Below are 15439 nucleotides of genomic sequence, written 5' to 3' on the forward strand. Positions count from 1 at the left end.
CAGGCTGTAAATGGGAGGGTGTATGTTCAAGAGGCAGGCTGTAAATGGGAGGGGGTGAGAGGTATGTTCAATAGGCAGGCTGTGAATGGGATGGTGTGTGCCAGAGGCAGGCTGTGAATGGGATGGTGTGCCAGAGGCAGGCTGTGAATGGGATGGTGTGCCAGAGGCAGGCTGTGATTGGGAGGGGTGTGTGGTCAGAGACAGGCTGTAAATGGGAGGGTGTATATTCAAGAGGCAGGCTGTGAATGGGAGGGGGTGTGTTCAAGAGGCAGGCTGTGAATGGGATGGTGTGTGTCAGAGGCAGGCTGTGATTGGGAGGGGGTGTGTACCAGAGGCAGGCTGTGATTGATCAGGGGAGTGTGGTGGATGAGCAAACTACCCAATACAGGCATGCTGTGTGTCTGGACAGTGTCTTGTACCTCTAAATGGCCAGCCAAAGGATACAATCTCACCACGCAAGCACAAATCAACTTTGTGTGGTCAGTTTAGAACAAGGAAGAAAGATGACTGGCAGGATCAACCAGGTACTTTAGATGGAAGCTGTACAAGGAAGTGATAGAGACTATGATTTAAAACATATACATATGTGAACACACACAAAAATATAAATACTTCGGGTAACATACACTTTAAATGTATATAATGCTTAGTGGAGGTGTAGCATCTGTAGTAAATAAATCATAATTTTAAAAACAGTTTTATGTGTAATAAATGTGTATATAAGCATAACATCACTTTACCAAAATTATACAAATAAAGCATTTCTTTGCTGCCAACAATCACATTTAAAATAACACTGAACTGTCTGTTACAATGGCCCATACTAAGATTTTATCACAATGTTTTTGTTTGTTACGTAAGGTAAGTGTTGTACTCATCCATTTGGAACTTGTCTCAGTCATGCCATGTACTAAATGTGCTGGATCTGTATATCGATGGTGCTCTTCTATCCCAGTGTAAAAGGTATGACTTTTTCTTTAAAGGTTTATTAAAATCAGATTAAACATAAAAATAAACATAAAAGGGTATCTATAGTTTTGTGGGAAAAAATAGCAAATAAAAAATATAGCATATAAAATTGCTACACAAGTCATATAGTAATTGAATATTATTAAAAAATATCTTTCCTTTTCAAACTGCAGCACTGTAATTTTCTGTACAATTCAATGCAATATGGCTACCTGGAGGTGTTCTGCACACAGAGGGTCTACAGAATGCCCCCTAGAAATTTAATTTCCTTCTTCTGTGATTGGCTCATTGAATTTCCCCAAATTTTGAGTTAAGGTACAAGTCAGATTTTAGACATCCCCTGCAACAAAATGTCATTTTTTTCCCAAAGTGAAATCAGGTCTATAGGGATTCAGATCCTGCTACTATCCTCATTAGAAGCCAGCATGTACAACAGCAGATTGATAATTATAATGTCACTCCTATTCACATTCAGTTTACGCATGGACACAGACAAGCAGCTATTTCTTCAGAATAACAAAAGGTAGGAATCTGCAACAATGTTTTTAAAAATCCCTGCAATGTGCATAGATCACCCAGATGGGAACGTTTTTATCTCAACAAAAGTGGAGTTACGCTTTAATGATACGATCTTGATCTGAATCCGATTAGATGCTATGGGGTAATATAGTTTTTCTTCAGACACTGCATCTAATGCACTGAAGAGTATTAAATAATGCACTATGTGAGAAAATCCTAATAGTTTCCTTTTTTCTTAAGATTCTTTCATGGGAAGCTTTACTTATGCCCAAAAAAATCTGCTCCAGATCAGTTACAAATAATGCAAATATTTTAGCAGGTTTGTTGCAAGTTCTTTATCTGGTACTGCTCTCTAGGTAGAGATAGGTATTTGCAATAATTATTCTAGACTGAAGGAAGTGGGAGTGCTAAGCGGTAGGGTGTGCCCCCTATAACCATGTGATCAGTTCTGTTGTTGTGAAAAGTGAATAACCACCGTGAGAAAAATCATTAAGCCAATCACAATAAGGCCACTTTCACACAGCCATTAAAAAAAAAAAAAAAAAGCATTTACTTAAACTTACAGTTCTGAACACAGCTGCATTGTTTTCAATGGAGACATTTACACAGGTTTGTAAATCTGCATCTGGGGACATGCATTCTGGTTTTCAATAAAAAAAAAAAAAAACAATTTTCCACATTTAAAATTTATCTGAAAAAATGTATACAAAGTAATGCGCTAAATAAAATGGCACTATATAATTAAGTGTCCATAATAAATCTGTGCAAGTCCAAACACCATAAAAACTCAAAATTTCATCTGTGAATTCATAACACCGTGATTGATCCACCACCAAATGAATTAAATGGACTCACCAGAGCTAAATGCTGATCAGATTATAGACCAGCACCAGCGCTTTTGCTCTGGGAGCGATGGGTAAACGATATCCAGATTGTAGATATAATATTTCACAGTAATATTCACATATCCAGGTGATCAGTAATAATATTCGGCAACGATGAACAACATCTCACTAACAGAAGCAATGCTCTGCAGCCAAAAATCTCAGGTTGAATCTCTCCATGTACCACCGTTTCTCCATAAATGTATGAGCCACACTCAGGGACAAAGGAAAAGAAATGATGGTGCAGCACGTTTAAAACACATATACATTTATTAAAACTTCCAAAGCACTCCCAAATAGGGTGTCCACACAGACACCAACTTGATCAGCAATATACAGCACTGAGTAGTGGACGATCCCCGCTCACTGCGGTTCACCTCCGACACACACAGGGAAAAAATGTCCTGACGTCAACATCAAGTAGACCACGCCCAATGCGTTTCGTCACCACGTCGTCATCAAGGGGCGTACCGCATGGCCTACTTGATGTTGATGTCAGAACGTTTTTTTCCCTGTGTGTGTCGGAGGTGATCCGCCGTGAGCGGGGATCGTCCACTACTCAGTGCTGTATATTGCTGATCAAGGTGGTGTCTGTCTGGACACCCTATTTGTGAGTGCTTTGAAAGTTTTAATAAATGTATATGTGTTTTAAACGTGCTGCACCATCATTTCTTTTCCTTTGTCCCTGAGTGTGGCTCATACATTTATGGAGAAACGGTGGTACATGGAGAGAATCATCCTGAGATTTTTGGCTGCAGAGCATTGCTTCTGTTAGTGAGATGTTGTTCATCATTGCCGAATATTGCTACTGATCACCTGGATATGTGAATATTACTGCAAAATATTATATCTACAATCTGGATATCGTTGACCCATCGCTCCCAGAGCAAAAGCGCTGGTGCTGGTCTATAATCTGATCAGCATTTAGCTCTGGTGAGTCCATTTAATTCATTTGGTGGTGGATCAATCACGGTGTTATGAATTCACAGATGAAATTTTGAGTTTTTATAGTGTTTGGACTTGCACAGATTTATTATGGACACTTAATTATATAGTGACATTTTATTTAGCGCATTCCTTTGTATACATTTTTTCACTTTATGCCACAATAATTTTTAATTTTTTTGGGTTCGGAGTTGCTGCTATTTATATATATATAATTTTTAATTTTTTGGGGTTCAGAGTTGCTGCTATTTATATATATTTTATTGATATAAAGTGTGGCGCTTTTCCTATTTTATTTTATTTAGTTAAAATTTATCTGAAAGCAAGTATTATCATACACAGGAACTAAAACATCAGTAACATTTTCATGGCCATGTGAATGTAGCCCAAAGAGGAAATAATTTTTTAGGGAGCATTTGGAATATAATACAGAATATAGTACAGAATATTTGGTTACAAAGATCTGAAATTGTGGGATTTACAGAAAATCATAGTTGGCTGCACCAAAAAAAGACAATCTTCCAAAATGCTACATTGCAAGAAGAAAAAAAACAAAAAATAAACTTGAATGTATAATTATGTAACTTTTTTAGTACACATTATAATTCACATGAAAACTTAATTGATAAAACTATGTGAAGATAAAACCAGTGAATGCACTTTTTGCACATTAAAATAGTTTTGCATGTAGAGTGTGGGATGAAGTGTCAGGAAGCAGCATTTCACCAGCATGAAGAATGTTACAAGCTGTCCTGACAGAACCCTGAAAGGACTGTGTTTACATACATAAAAACAGAACCATCGACTCCCTTCACCCGCTGAAAACCAAAGCTGAAAATAGCCTTTCCTTAGCCTGAATCATGCACTACAAATTCACATAAAAAACGTTTAATGTGAGAAATATGCACAAAACTGGCAGCAGAACGAGTGCAAACAAATGAATGATGAATGAAGGAGAACAGAACAAAAATGAAACAAAACCCATCCGAAAACATTCTCTTTTATAATAGGTTTGTCACAACACGCATACCTTCTGGAAAAAACTAGCAGTTCTGTATATTGTAAGGCTGACAGAGTCCTCTGCTGACCAAGAGAATTATCCGGGAGTGCTATGGGCAATAGAAGAGAATATGTTGCAGGAATGTCATGCCCAATAGCAGGACAAGCATCCATCCCTTTGTCATCACATAAGATGGCAGGTGGCGTTCTCTCCTTTCAGACTTTTGGGCAAAAAAAATGTTCTGAACTTATTTTTTTTGCTTTTAATTTGCACGAACAGTTCATGGGCACAAGTCCTTCTCACTTCATCTGGTCAGATTAGAACTTTTATCTTGGTACAAGTGCACAAAAAAAGGCCTAATGCCGTATTGATCCTGCACTAAAAGTTGTCCACACGCTGTATACATGTAATGTTTGTACTAATGTTTACATGCCTACAGGTTAAATGGTCCCTCTTGGCCTTCACCACTGCTCAGGGCCTAGATGTAAATATCAACAATGTGTAGAGAGCAGGCACCACCGCCGCTGATTACACATTATTAATGTTTAGATCTTCCCCTGAATGGGTTATTCATGTGGCAACGTAAATTCAGAATAGTTTCAGCCTTTCTGAATGTCTGAAGTAACAGTAGTGTGCATGGGCTGATAGCATACCATACTGCTGCATTCAGATCTGAATAAATTATGGATCTGTACATAGCAGCATACAATACAATTTTAGGCCTGTGTGCATGCGTCCTGGCTTCATGCCCAGGGCCATACTAATAGAAGGAGTCAGGACCCTCAGTAAAAAGCTGTATGCTGAATGCATGTAACCTTTGGCCTAATGTTTACATGTGTACAGCATAAATGGACCCTACTGGCCGCCATGTAAACATCAACAATGTGCTACTGCTAATTACTGACCATTGATATTTACATCTCCCCCCAGTCATTCATGTGGCAGTGGCGCATGCACAGAAAGACCTTGGCCATTCTGTATGACTGAAAGACAAGGTTATTCTGTGCATACACAGCCAACGCATGATTAAATGATTTAGAGGGAGATGACAACATAAGTAAGACAACAATGCCAAGGGAGACAATGAGACAGGACTTTCTGTGTGTTTTATTGCTGAACTACAGAAAAACAGCTATATACTCAGATGCAATACATATACAAGAGCTGTTTTACCCACCAAAGTAGTTGTATTTCTATCCGGTCTTGAAATTTATATAGTTCTGCCCCCACAGCACAGCCCTGTCTAGCAGACCTGTTATTTTTCAGCTGCAGTTTGACTTTTACTTACAGGTCCCCTTTTTCACCTTTCACCCAGTGACTGGACAGTGAAAGGAGAAGCAGCACACTGATGAGCTTATCACTCTTGTACTGTATGCACTACAACTGATGAGCATATTGTGTTGTTTCTCTCTCCCTCAGTCTGAACCATGCTGTATAGGGACTGCAGGAGTCTGACAGTGATTCATGTACATATACTGCTTGCATTAAAAAATACATTTAGTGATGTATTTATTACAGAGCTGCATTAATGTGTGGACTGTATACCTACCATGTGTTAAGCTTTAAGGTATGTGGAGGTGGAAAAAGGTCCTATGTCACCGAGTTGCTTAGGACTTTTATTTTCAAAGGATATATTGATCTCATCACACTAATTTATCTGCATCTGATGGTAAACTGTCAATAATCCCACATTATTAAAAACTATCAATAAATGCTGTATTACATGCTGTCCATACTCACTCAGTCACTATGCGATTCATTTTATGTATTCTGCAAAAGAGCTGGTTGATCCTGCCATTCTCTATCTCCCCCCTCTGTCCATGTCCCCACGGCAGTTGGGGATTTTGCACAGTAGTTGTGTTGAGTGTATTTTTTACCCTGAGTATTTCCATCCTATCACATCTGAGCAGATTATGTGACTATAGAGTCATGTGGGTATAAAGGACAGCCCACTACCTCCTCCTCCTTGCTTACTAACCAGCTAAACACAATAGGGGTGGGATATTGTTTTTAGTGTTGAACATGTGACTCCTAGCAAAGGATTAGAAGCTCCTCCTGCCACTGTTTCCCTGCAGACAGGCTGGGAAAAAGCTGGGTCACGTGACAGCAGTATATCAATTAGGAAAAGGTACTTAGATGCTTTTTTTTTTAATTAAAAAAATTACAGTGCTATCATCTGCATACAAAAAGAGAAGGGATAATGTAAACTAAACTGTGTATATTTAGTATCACATTAAAGGAAATAATGAACAATGTCACATCATTTAAAGGAAGCATTATATAATAGGGCTAAAAAAAATTAACTACCCCAATAGAACGAAACAGGTGTCTGCACATTATAATCTATAATAAGGTAAAGCCTAGTATTATCATACTAGGAGACAGTGGCGATTTCACCCCTAACACACCCATTCCTCAAGCATTGCTCAAATAACAGGTCGCGTAGGCAATTCATCTTTTGAACACATTTTAAATAAATATAAACATTATGGTGGATTAAGGTCCTTCTTCACATTCATATTATGTAAGGCTAGCAGATGTTAGACAATTTATGAGGAGTTACAGTGAGGAAAAGTTAGTTGTACTTCAGGGACAGCATCATTAACTGGAATCACAACAGACTGTTAAGTGGTTATAAATGTGATTGGGACATTAAATGTCATAGCACTACGGTAATATTAAAAAACTCACTAAAATACTATGAAACTTGCCTCTTGATGTAAACAGTCTGGGGACCAAAGGGACTAAAGCTGAAACAGAAATATTTAAAATCTGAAATTTTGACAATTTAATATCTATTTCCAATACTTCCACATTTGTGGATTAAAAATGTTAAAACATAATTAACGTGGTTGGTGCATGGCAAGGATACACCGAATATAGAGAACATGAGAAATGAGGAGGCTGTTTGGATTGCTCGGGGTGTTGGTCATGAGTTTGTTCTAGATAAAAGTAGGTTATCCTTTTTTTTTTCAATATCAGAATGACATCAAACACACACACATATATACACCAAATAATACATTCTCACTACTCAATACTAAAACCAACGTATGATTTTTTTGAGGTGACCAATGGGCATAAGAAGCAGTAGCCATTTCCTTCATAACTTTTTTACTACCTCTCCACTGTAGAATCTTGGTGACTTGCGTGCAGGATATTGAGAGCACATAGGCCATGCTTTCACAAAGCTATTTTTTAGACATGCTTTCAAAAAGTTTTTTTTTCTTTACACATTCATCAACAATTTCCATACCGGAATAATGTCTAGAAGGACCTCTATGACCACTGCTTGTCAAAAGAGAAAAAAAAGAAAAGTCTGACACATTTTAGCTTGTTCAGTTCTTACCATACCTAGGTTGATTTATTCCTATTGAGGAAAAGAAAAGCAGGGACGTTACCCATTAAAGTTATAGCTTTTGGGCCCCTTTCACACTGGTATGCTGTTGTCATGCTTTTCTAGGACAAGAAAAGCGCAAGAAAACTATTTCCCATTAAGTCATATGTAACCATTCACACTGCAGGTGAGCTGCTCTTGGAAAAGTCCTTCATGCTGCATCTTTGGTGCAGTTTCTCAAAAGAACACCAAAAAAAGACACCTTTCACTGGAGTGCATGAAAGGGCCCTTATATTTTACGCCCTGAAAAATCCACGGTTTTAGTCTGACTCCTTGTACTGGGGAGGGAAACAGTTTCATTCTTTGTGTTCTTATCAATTAGCCCCCCAAGTTTCTTTCTAACTGGACATTTTACTATGATATATAATGGTAACAGCCACTTTCCGAACTTAGTAAACAAGTCTATGGATTCCAATCATCGGCTCAATCGATATGCTGCTTACTTCTACTGAACTAATAAGATGCATGTACATAGGCAAAGGAGTAATAAACAGAATGTCTGTTTTATTTTCATAGGTTTCAAAGCATCATGTAACAAGAGCCTTTAATGGGTATATCAGTGTAGTCGGAGACTTCCAAAAAAATAAAGATATGACCACAGTATACAGAAGAGCCTTGGCAAGGCACTGTGCCTTTCACATACTGTATGTGTGCAACTAAACCCTTTGTTTTTAGCGTGAGTTGTTAGACAGGGTCACTTTGTTTTTTGGCAGGCTAGCTGGTAAGTGTGCTGGGAAATTTTCTATTTGTGATGTGCAAAGCCCTTCCATGTTCACCTTACTGCAAAGGCTAGTTATAGATTGAGATGGTTGACACTTGTCTGTAAAGCTTGTTGGCGTGGGGACCCACTGGATGCCTTCAGCTTCTATTGTGCTCTTGCTGGGTGTCCAGTGTGTCCCTGTGCCTTTAAGAAGGGGTGAGCTCCCTTCAGGTAAACCATCCCTTAATTTATCCACTGCTATATGTGCTCCAACTTGGAGAGTTTGGACCGCAGTATACAGAGGAGCCTTGATTTGGCACTGTGGCTTTCACATACATGTGCAAATCTGTGCAACTAAACCGTCTGATTTTAACATGTAGTGTAAGACAGGATCAATTTGTTTTTTTTTCAGGCTAGCTTGGTAAGTGTTCTGTTTGTGATAGATCAGTGTAGTATATCATATATTCTAAATAAGTAACAAGCATACACTATGTGTAAAGGTCCATTTTGTGCAAATAAATTTATGAGCAGTAAGGATAAATAGATCGGCATTTTAAATGACATCTCTCTGTTCTCTGTACCCAACATGTTGTACTGTTTTATATATAAACAGTTTACTTCCTCCTACCTGTGCCACAGAAATCTATCACTGCTTTTAGCTGTTATATGGCAGCTTTGTTTATTATTGTGAAAAAGATGGCCTACCTGCAAGGTTGTCAATTTCCTTCTCTTGAAGCAGACTAACAGCATCATCATCCCCTTCCAGCATTAGTTCAGTTTCGGCATTTTGATTAACAGCAGCCTGACTTCGGAAAGCCTTCTTTGATTTCATGACATCTTCATCTGTGCCTTTGGTGCAAAAAACAAAATATACCTTAGCTAAAACAGAGGCAACGCCAAGCTACAAAAGTAGAAAATCACACAAGGCCAGAATAAAGCTTTAATGTCAACATAAATATTGTAAAGTAAGTGGTAGAAAGCACAATGCTGATTGATCTAGATAAAAACAAAATGTAACTCATAAAAAGTCAACAGATTAAACTGTGTAAAGTTGTTTTCACTCAATATCCCTATGATATTAATAGGCATCTTCATAAAAACATTGGATAGCATTATATGCCAATAATTACAACAGTATTCTTGCCATATAAGTCAGAAAAAAAACATTGATCTCATAGGTGGCATTTAGAAAAATTTAATTAAAAAAAAAAGAAAATGCAGGGACCAACACAGAGATTCAGAAGTAGAGAAATGTTGATTAGCTGCCTATTCTTCAAATGTGAGCACAAGGGACCATATGATTGCCAATTGTTATGCTTTCATATTTTGAAGACAAAAATGACATTTTCAGAGTGAACAAAAATATTATACATATACAGACAACACACAAACATATGTATATAAAATGTACACACGTCTTTAAAATCTATTAATTTTTTTAATTCTCACTACTACTCAATAATGCATAAACCTTATGCTTTTTTAAGGCTCCCTGTCCGTACAGCTGCTGTATATATAACGGTTTCAATCAAACACAGTTTATTTTAGTAGAATTGATTTTTAAATAGCAGTCTCTGATAGAATGAGTCGAGGCAGTTTTTCCAAGGTATGAAATAAACGTTTATCTAAATGAACGGCTTGACTAGAGGATCTTTTATGAATTAAGGTCACATTAATCAATATAAGCAGCACAGGAGGAATGAGGTCTCCCAGGGGCGGTCTCATTACATGGCTTGTAAAGACTGTCCTCCCACAAAAACGACTTTAACACACCACAAATCATACGCCAGTTACAGAGCTACTTTGCTTTCTTTTCCCCCATCTTGTTTTATAACCCTGTAGACTCTTAAACATAACATGCAAAGATACGGGAATAAATTAACCACTACTCCTAATATAAATAATAGCAAACAGTAAAGATATTAATGCACAGGCAAATCTAACTGATTTAAGACTTATTTTGTTAACAATTGGCCTTCGTAGCAGATCAGAAATCTCCTCTATTCAATCTGCATTTTCTTGTTTACTAGAACGCAAGAATAGAAATCATGATTGTGGCACAGTGGCTTAAAGGTTAGCACGTCTGCCTTGCAGTAAATGGGTCATGGGTTTGATTCACAACCATGGCACCTCCTGCATGGAGTTTGCATGTTCTCCCTGTGCTTGCGTGGGTTTCCTCCGGGTGCTCCCACACTCCAAAGACATGCTGGTAGGTTAATCGGATCCTGTCTAAATTGGCCCTAGTATGTGAATGTGAGTTAGGGACCTAAGATTGTACACCCCTTGAGGGTTAGGGACTGGTGTGAATGTTCAATATATATATATGTGTAAAGCGCTGCGTAAATTGACAGTGCTATATAAGTACCTGAAATAAATAAATTGCAAGATGGCCCCACCTGTGAACGGACACCAAACCTTTAAACCTGTATGATTTGACCATAACTGTGTATATAGTAAAATCTTTTAAAATGAGATAGCCTGGTGGGAAAAATCTCAATACGTTTGTTAGCCAGATAGAGAATTCTTGCCACCCTAGTATAAAATAACCAACCATTTCATACAGATGCCAACCAGCAAGATTTTGTGTGTTTCACACTGAGCCCCCCATCTATAATTCTATACCTTGTTGAGCAAGTGAAGATGACTGCATGTCCCTTTATGTATGTAGAGTAACATGACTGCTCCTACTATATCAACTATCCCTGGATTCTGCTGCTAGAATTGGATCCTACTATACCCATACCCCTTTAGGTCTGCTGCCGCAAGTGTCTACCATACCACCTACTCTCTTAGTTCTGCTGCGGGAAGTGGCTCCTACCATACCCCTTTAATTCTGCTGCTGCAAATACACTCCTACCATGCTACCTACCCTCTCAGTTCTGCTGCAGGAAAAGGCTTTTACAATACCTCTACAATCTGTGCTGCTGGAAGTGGTCCCTACAATACCTCCTTAGTTACGTTGCTGAATGTGGCTACTATGCCCCTACCTCCTGCTAAGTTCTATTTCTGGATTTACCCATGAGATTTGTTGAGGAGGTGAGGGTCCAGACAGAAAAAACTATAAATATTTTGGTCCTACCATCTGCACCTTACCTTTCCTTCCCTAAGCAGAAGATCTATGGGTGAATTAATAATAATGATGTTAATATGGCTCAAATAACGGTCTAGGTTAGGGGTCTCCAAACATTCAAAACAAAGGGCCAGTTTACTGTCCTTCAGACTCTCCTGGCAACAGCACCCCACCTTTGGTATTAGGGAGAGGAATAGTGCTCCATTGTTGGTGTCAGTGTCAGGAATTATGCTCCACTGTTGGTGTCAGTGGGCAGAACAGTGTCTCGTTTCAGTGGGATGAATAGCGCCCCAAGGGCCAGATGAAGGCAAGCAAAGGGCAACAGTTTGAAGTCCACAGGTCTAGGTGTATTCATAAACAGGACAATTAAAAGAGCAGATTACATCACCTTAGATTAACTCTCCTGAGGTAGGAAACATCAGGTGTGATGTTTGACATTTCATGCTCTACAAAAGGATAGTGAATGGCAAAGGTAAAAACTCCTGTAACTGTAACTAGCATATATGCTTTATATATGAATGCTTTTCATTTCTCCTACTACTAGTCTTATTTCTGGAAGGTTAGCATCAACTATTTTAGAAATTAAAAAAAGTGTGTATGGTCAAATCTTACAAAAACATCTGTCCACTGCTGGACCAGCTTTATCCTAGGCCTTCTATTGTCATATCCTTGAAATAAAAGTTTGATCAGTAAATTCAATGTGTCCCATAGGATGACATTCTGAAATATATGGTCTCAAATGTTTTCATGTCACAGAAAGCTTGCCAATCTTCTCAACATATGAACAGCTTTGGTTATAAGGCAAATTATTATGAATAAAATACATTTTCAGCCTAGGTAAAGTGGTCAAAGGAACAAAGCATTCCACTGGGTATCAAAGAATTATTGGTGTCCTAAAAGAGAAGTTTGGGGCATTAGAAAAAATTATGCCTATGTAGGTCGATGTGGGACTGATCTCATGATGCATCTGTCCCCTGCTGGCTCTGCCCAGAGAACTGAGCGATCAAAGACCGCGATCACTCAGTTCTCTACCTCTGCTCTGAGCATTGAGCAAGGACTGTCAGTGCTGGTTCATACTAATGAGGTGATTAACACAGGAATCCTGTTCAAATTAAATGCGATTCTTTGCACTGCGATTTGAGCCCATCCATTTTGTATGGCTCAAATCGCACCCACACCTGCACGAAAAAGGTGCATGCACCTTTTTTGCCGCACTGGAATCAGCTCACATGGGTGTTCACACCCATGTGATCTAATTCAGCCAACTGCAATGCATTTTGCGATCTGTTTTTTGGGGGGGGGTCAACTTAACATTGACACCCACAATGGTTCACATGAATGGATTGCAATTGTGGTGCAGTGCAGGAAATGCACAGGAATCGCTGCAAATCCCGCATCAGTGTGAACCAGCACTCAGTCTCTGCTGCCTGCCCCCCCCCCCATGTTCTCTGTGGAGGCTGTAGAGGGGAAGGGAGGGGCTGGCTCAGGCTCTCGGTGGGAGGCTGAGCTAGATGCCGGAGCAGGGTTCTGGGTGGATCCCAATTATATGGTTGGGATCTTTTCAGAGCTTGGACTGCACTTCTGTGATCCATAGGAGTGTATAGCCAAAATAACTTCAGCTATACTTCTCCTTTAAAGTAAAAGGATATCTCAGCTTACAATAATAATTAAAAGTTTGTAGCAGACATACAAATAAATGTGGCAACAACTAGGTATAAACTGTTTTGTAATTTTAGTCTGTATCTGTGTTATATAAAACTATTGGTTCTAAATATTTTATCCAAAAGAGCACAAATAATGGTTTGAATTGTCCTGCCTACGGTCTTACAATATAATATCACTAAGCCTAAATGAATGAAATCTAGCATGCTAAAGCAATGTGTATCAAAAAACATGGTCTCTATTTATACAATATTTTCCCCCCTTTTTCATTTCCATACTGTTGACTTCCTCCAGTCTCACTTCCGGTCTATGTGCATCAGATGCACATCATTTTTGTTGACCGCCGTCCTGATGGTGACAACAGTGGATCATGCCTGTGCAATGTGTGTTGGCACAACTGCTTGTAGACTACACCAGGGAGCAAAGGACAAGGCAGTGCCTGAACAAGGCCCTTCATGACAAGATCATCAGGCATTCTTTTAATGAAAGCTGCATGTTTAAAAAAAAAATTCAAAACAACTCTGGAAATGGCATGTAAATCTTCTATGAGATTTCAGTGACTGGGTTTAGATCTACTCCAACAATTGCCTGAGCTATTAGCCCAACAGTTCTCTATGCTGGATATTTGGAACACTCCATAGCACCATCCAATAGGTTTACAGTCTATCTACTATCTCAACAGTTATATGTGCTAATGTACACTGCACAACACCCTCAACTGCTTTGTCTTGCACAATTATGGGGAGACATAGACAAGTGTATTCAAGGAAGCTTGACTCCCCCTCCCCCGAAAAAAACCAAAACAAAAAAACCCCCAAATTTAACCTATGCAATGGTCCATTTCACTTACCTGAAGCCATGGACATGTGATGATCCTCCTCTGTCCTTATTTGGGTATCCACATCACACTGCCTGCATGATGTGGACACTTCCTATTGGTTGAGGTTAGCTCTTTAGGGTTGGAGATCCTGCTGGACTGACTCAATTGGTCAATGGGTAGGTGGTAATGGGTTGGGTTGAAAGAATTCTCTTCCAATGATTTCTGGCCAACTTAAAAAGGTGGCGGTGAGCATTTTTCGGGAGCTAGGGCTGCCACCTCTGGGTATGGCCTTGAGGTAGTTTCCGCATGTACTTGTAAAGGCAGGTAGAAAGGAATGCCCAATATCCAGTGAATGCAAGTTGGAAGGCAAATTTGTAATCATTTATTGAGAGTAGCAAAAAAGTAGTCAAGCCAATGTGTTTCTGGCTGTGTTTACAGAGGCAGTATTGACAGAGGTGACACTTCCAGTGGCCAGGTCCTCTCTCACAGGCTCCAGAGGCAAGAAAACTCATGGGGGCACTTGGGGGACTAGTGCTCAAGGACAGGAATGAACTCAGGCAAGTTTGGACAAACCTGCCTAAGCTTTACTGCCAGGAAACGCTCACTGATTAAACGGCAGATATATTCCCTGCCACACAGCCACACATATACACACCCTTGTATATGTGTGACTGCAGGAAATGCTTCTGCTGTTTATAATTGGCTTCCTCCAGCGACAGCTTCCTGGCAGGATAGCTCACATGGGTTAAGACCCATGTCCAAACCCACTTGAGCACATCCATACTCAAGAACATAACTGGCAGATAAAAATGCCTGGTCCCCTGGCAGCAAATTAGCTTGACTCAGAGAAAATTGCGACTATGATCCTTTACACTGCAGGGTGACCTAGAAAAAGGCGCTTGTAATCAAGGGCTAAGGACTATTGCAGTATTTAAATTATATTTTGTTTTGGGTTTTACTTGAAAGCTGTTAAAAACAGCTCACTAGCTACTAATCATCTGTATCCTGTGAAAAATTATCACATATAGGTTACTTGAGGCCTAATTTTTGCACATTCTACACAATGACACAGAAATGCTTGAACTGGTCAAAGCACCTACATATAGGCCACTGTATTTAACCAGTCTTTCTAGAAGATGCTGAATTCATAACTTCACCAATTGTTATACTGGTTATACTACACGCCCCAAAAAAAATAATTGATGTACACGGGGCACGTGTAGTCCTTCTGCTCTTCTGTGCAAATACAGCAGCTGTAATAGATTCTGCTGTAAAAAAAAAACAAACCATCTGACACAGTGTTTAATTTCTGTTCAAACACAGGAGAAAGAGATACAAAGTAACATTGTTACTTCAGTACAGTATCTACTCCGTTTAATTGTTCTGCAGATTAAAGGGATGAGCTCTGATCTGCATATGTTTATTAACATACCCATGTAAAAATAAAAAAATCCTATTTAACCTATTATTAAG

General features: G+C 39.1%; 1 protein-coding gene across 6 annotated transcripts in view; it reads right to left on the reverse strand.

The window, feature by feature from the left end:
- The window catches only part of NBEA (neurobeachin), an 881324-nt gene that overhangs the window by 240074 nt on the left and 625811 nt on the right, over positions 1 to 15439 (reverse strand). For all 6 annotated transcript variants that reach the window (XM_089690860.1, XM_089690861.1, XM_089690859.1 and 3 more), the window contains one exon: positions 9120 to 9263. In XM_089690860.1, coding sequence (XP_089546986.1) covers positions 9120 to 9263 — 144 coding nt within the window. The remainder of the gene's footprint in view (positions 1 to 9119; positions 9264 to 15439) is intronic.

Source organism: Staurois parvus, unplaced genomic scaffold, assembly GCF_062004578.1.
Source record: "Staurois parvus isolate SC_StPar_1 unplaced genomic scaffold, SC_StPar_1.0 ptg000544l, whole genome shotgun sequence".
NCBI lineage: Eukaryota > Metazoa > Chordata > Amphibia > Anura > Ranidae > Staurois > Staurois parvus.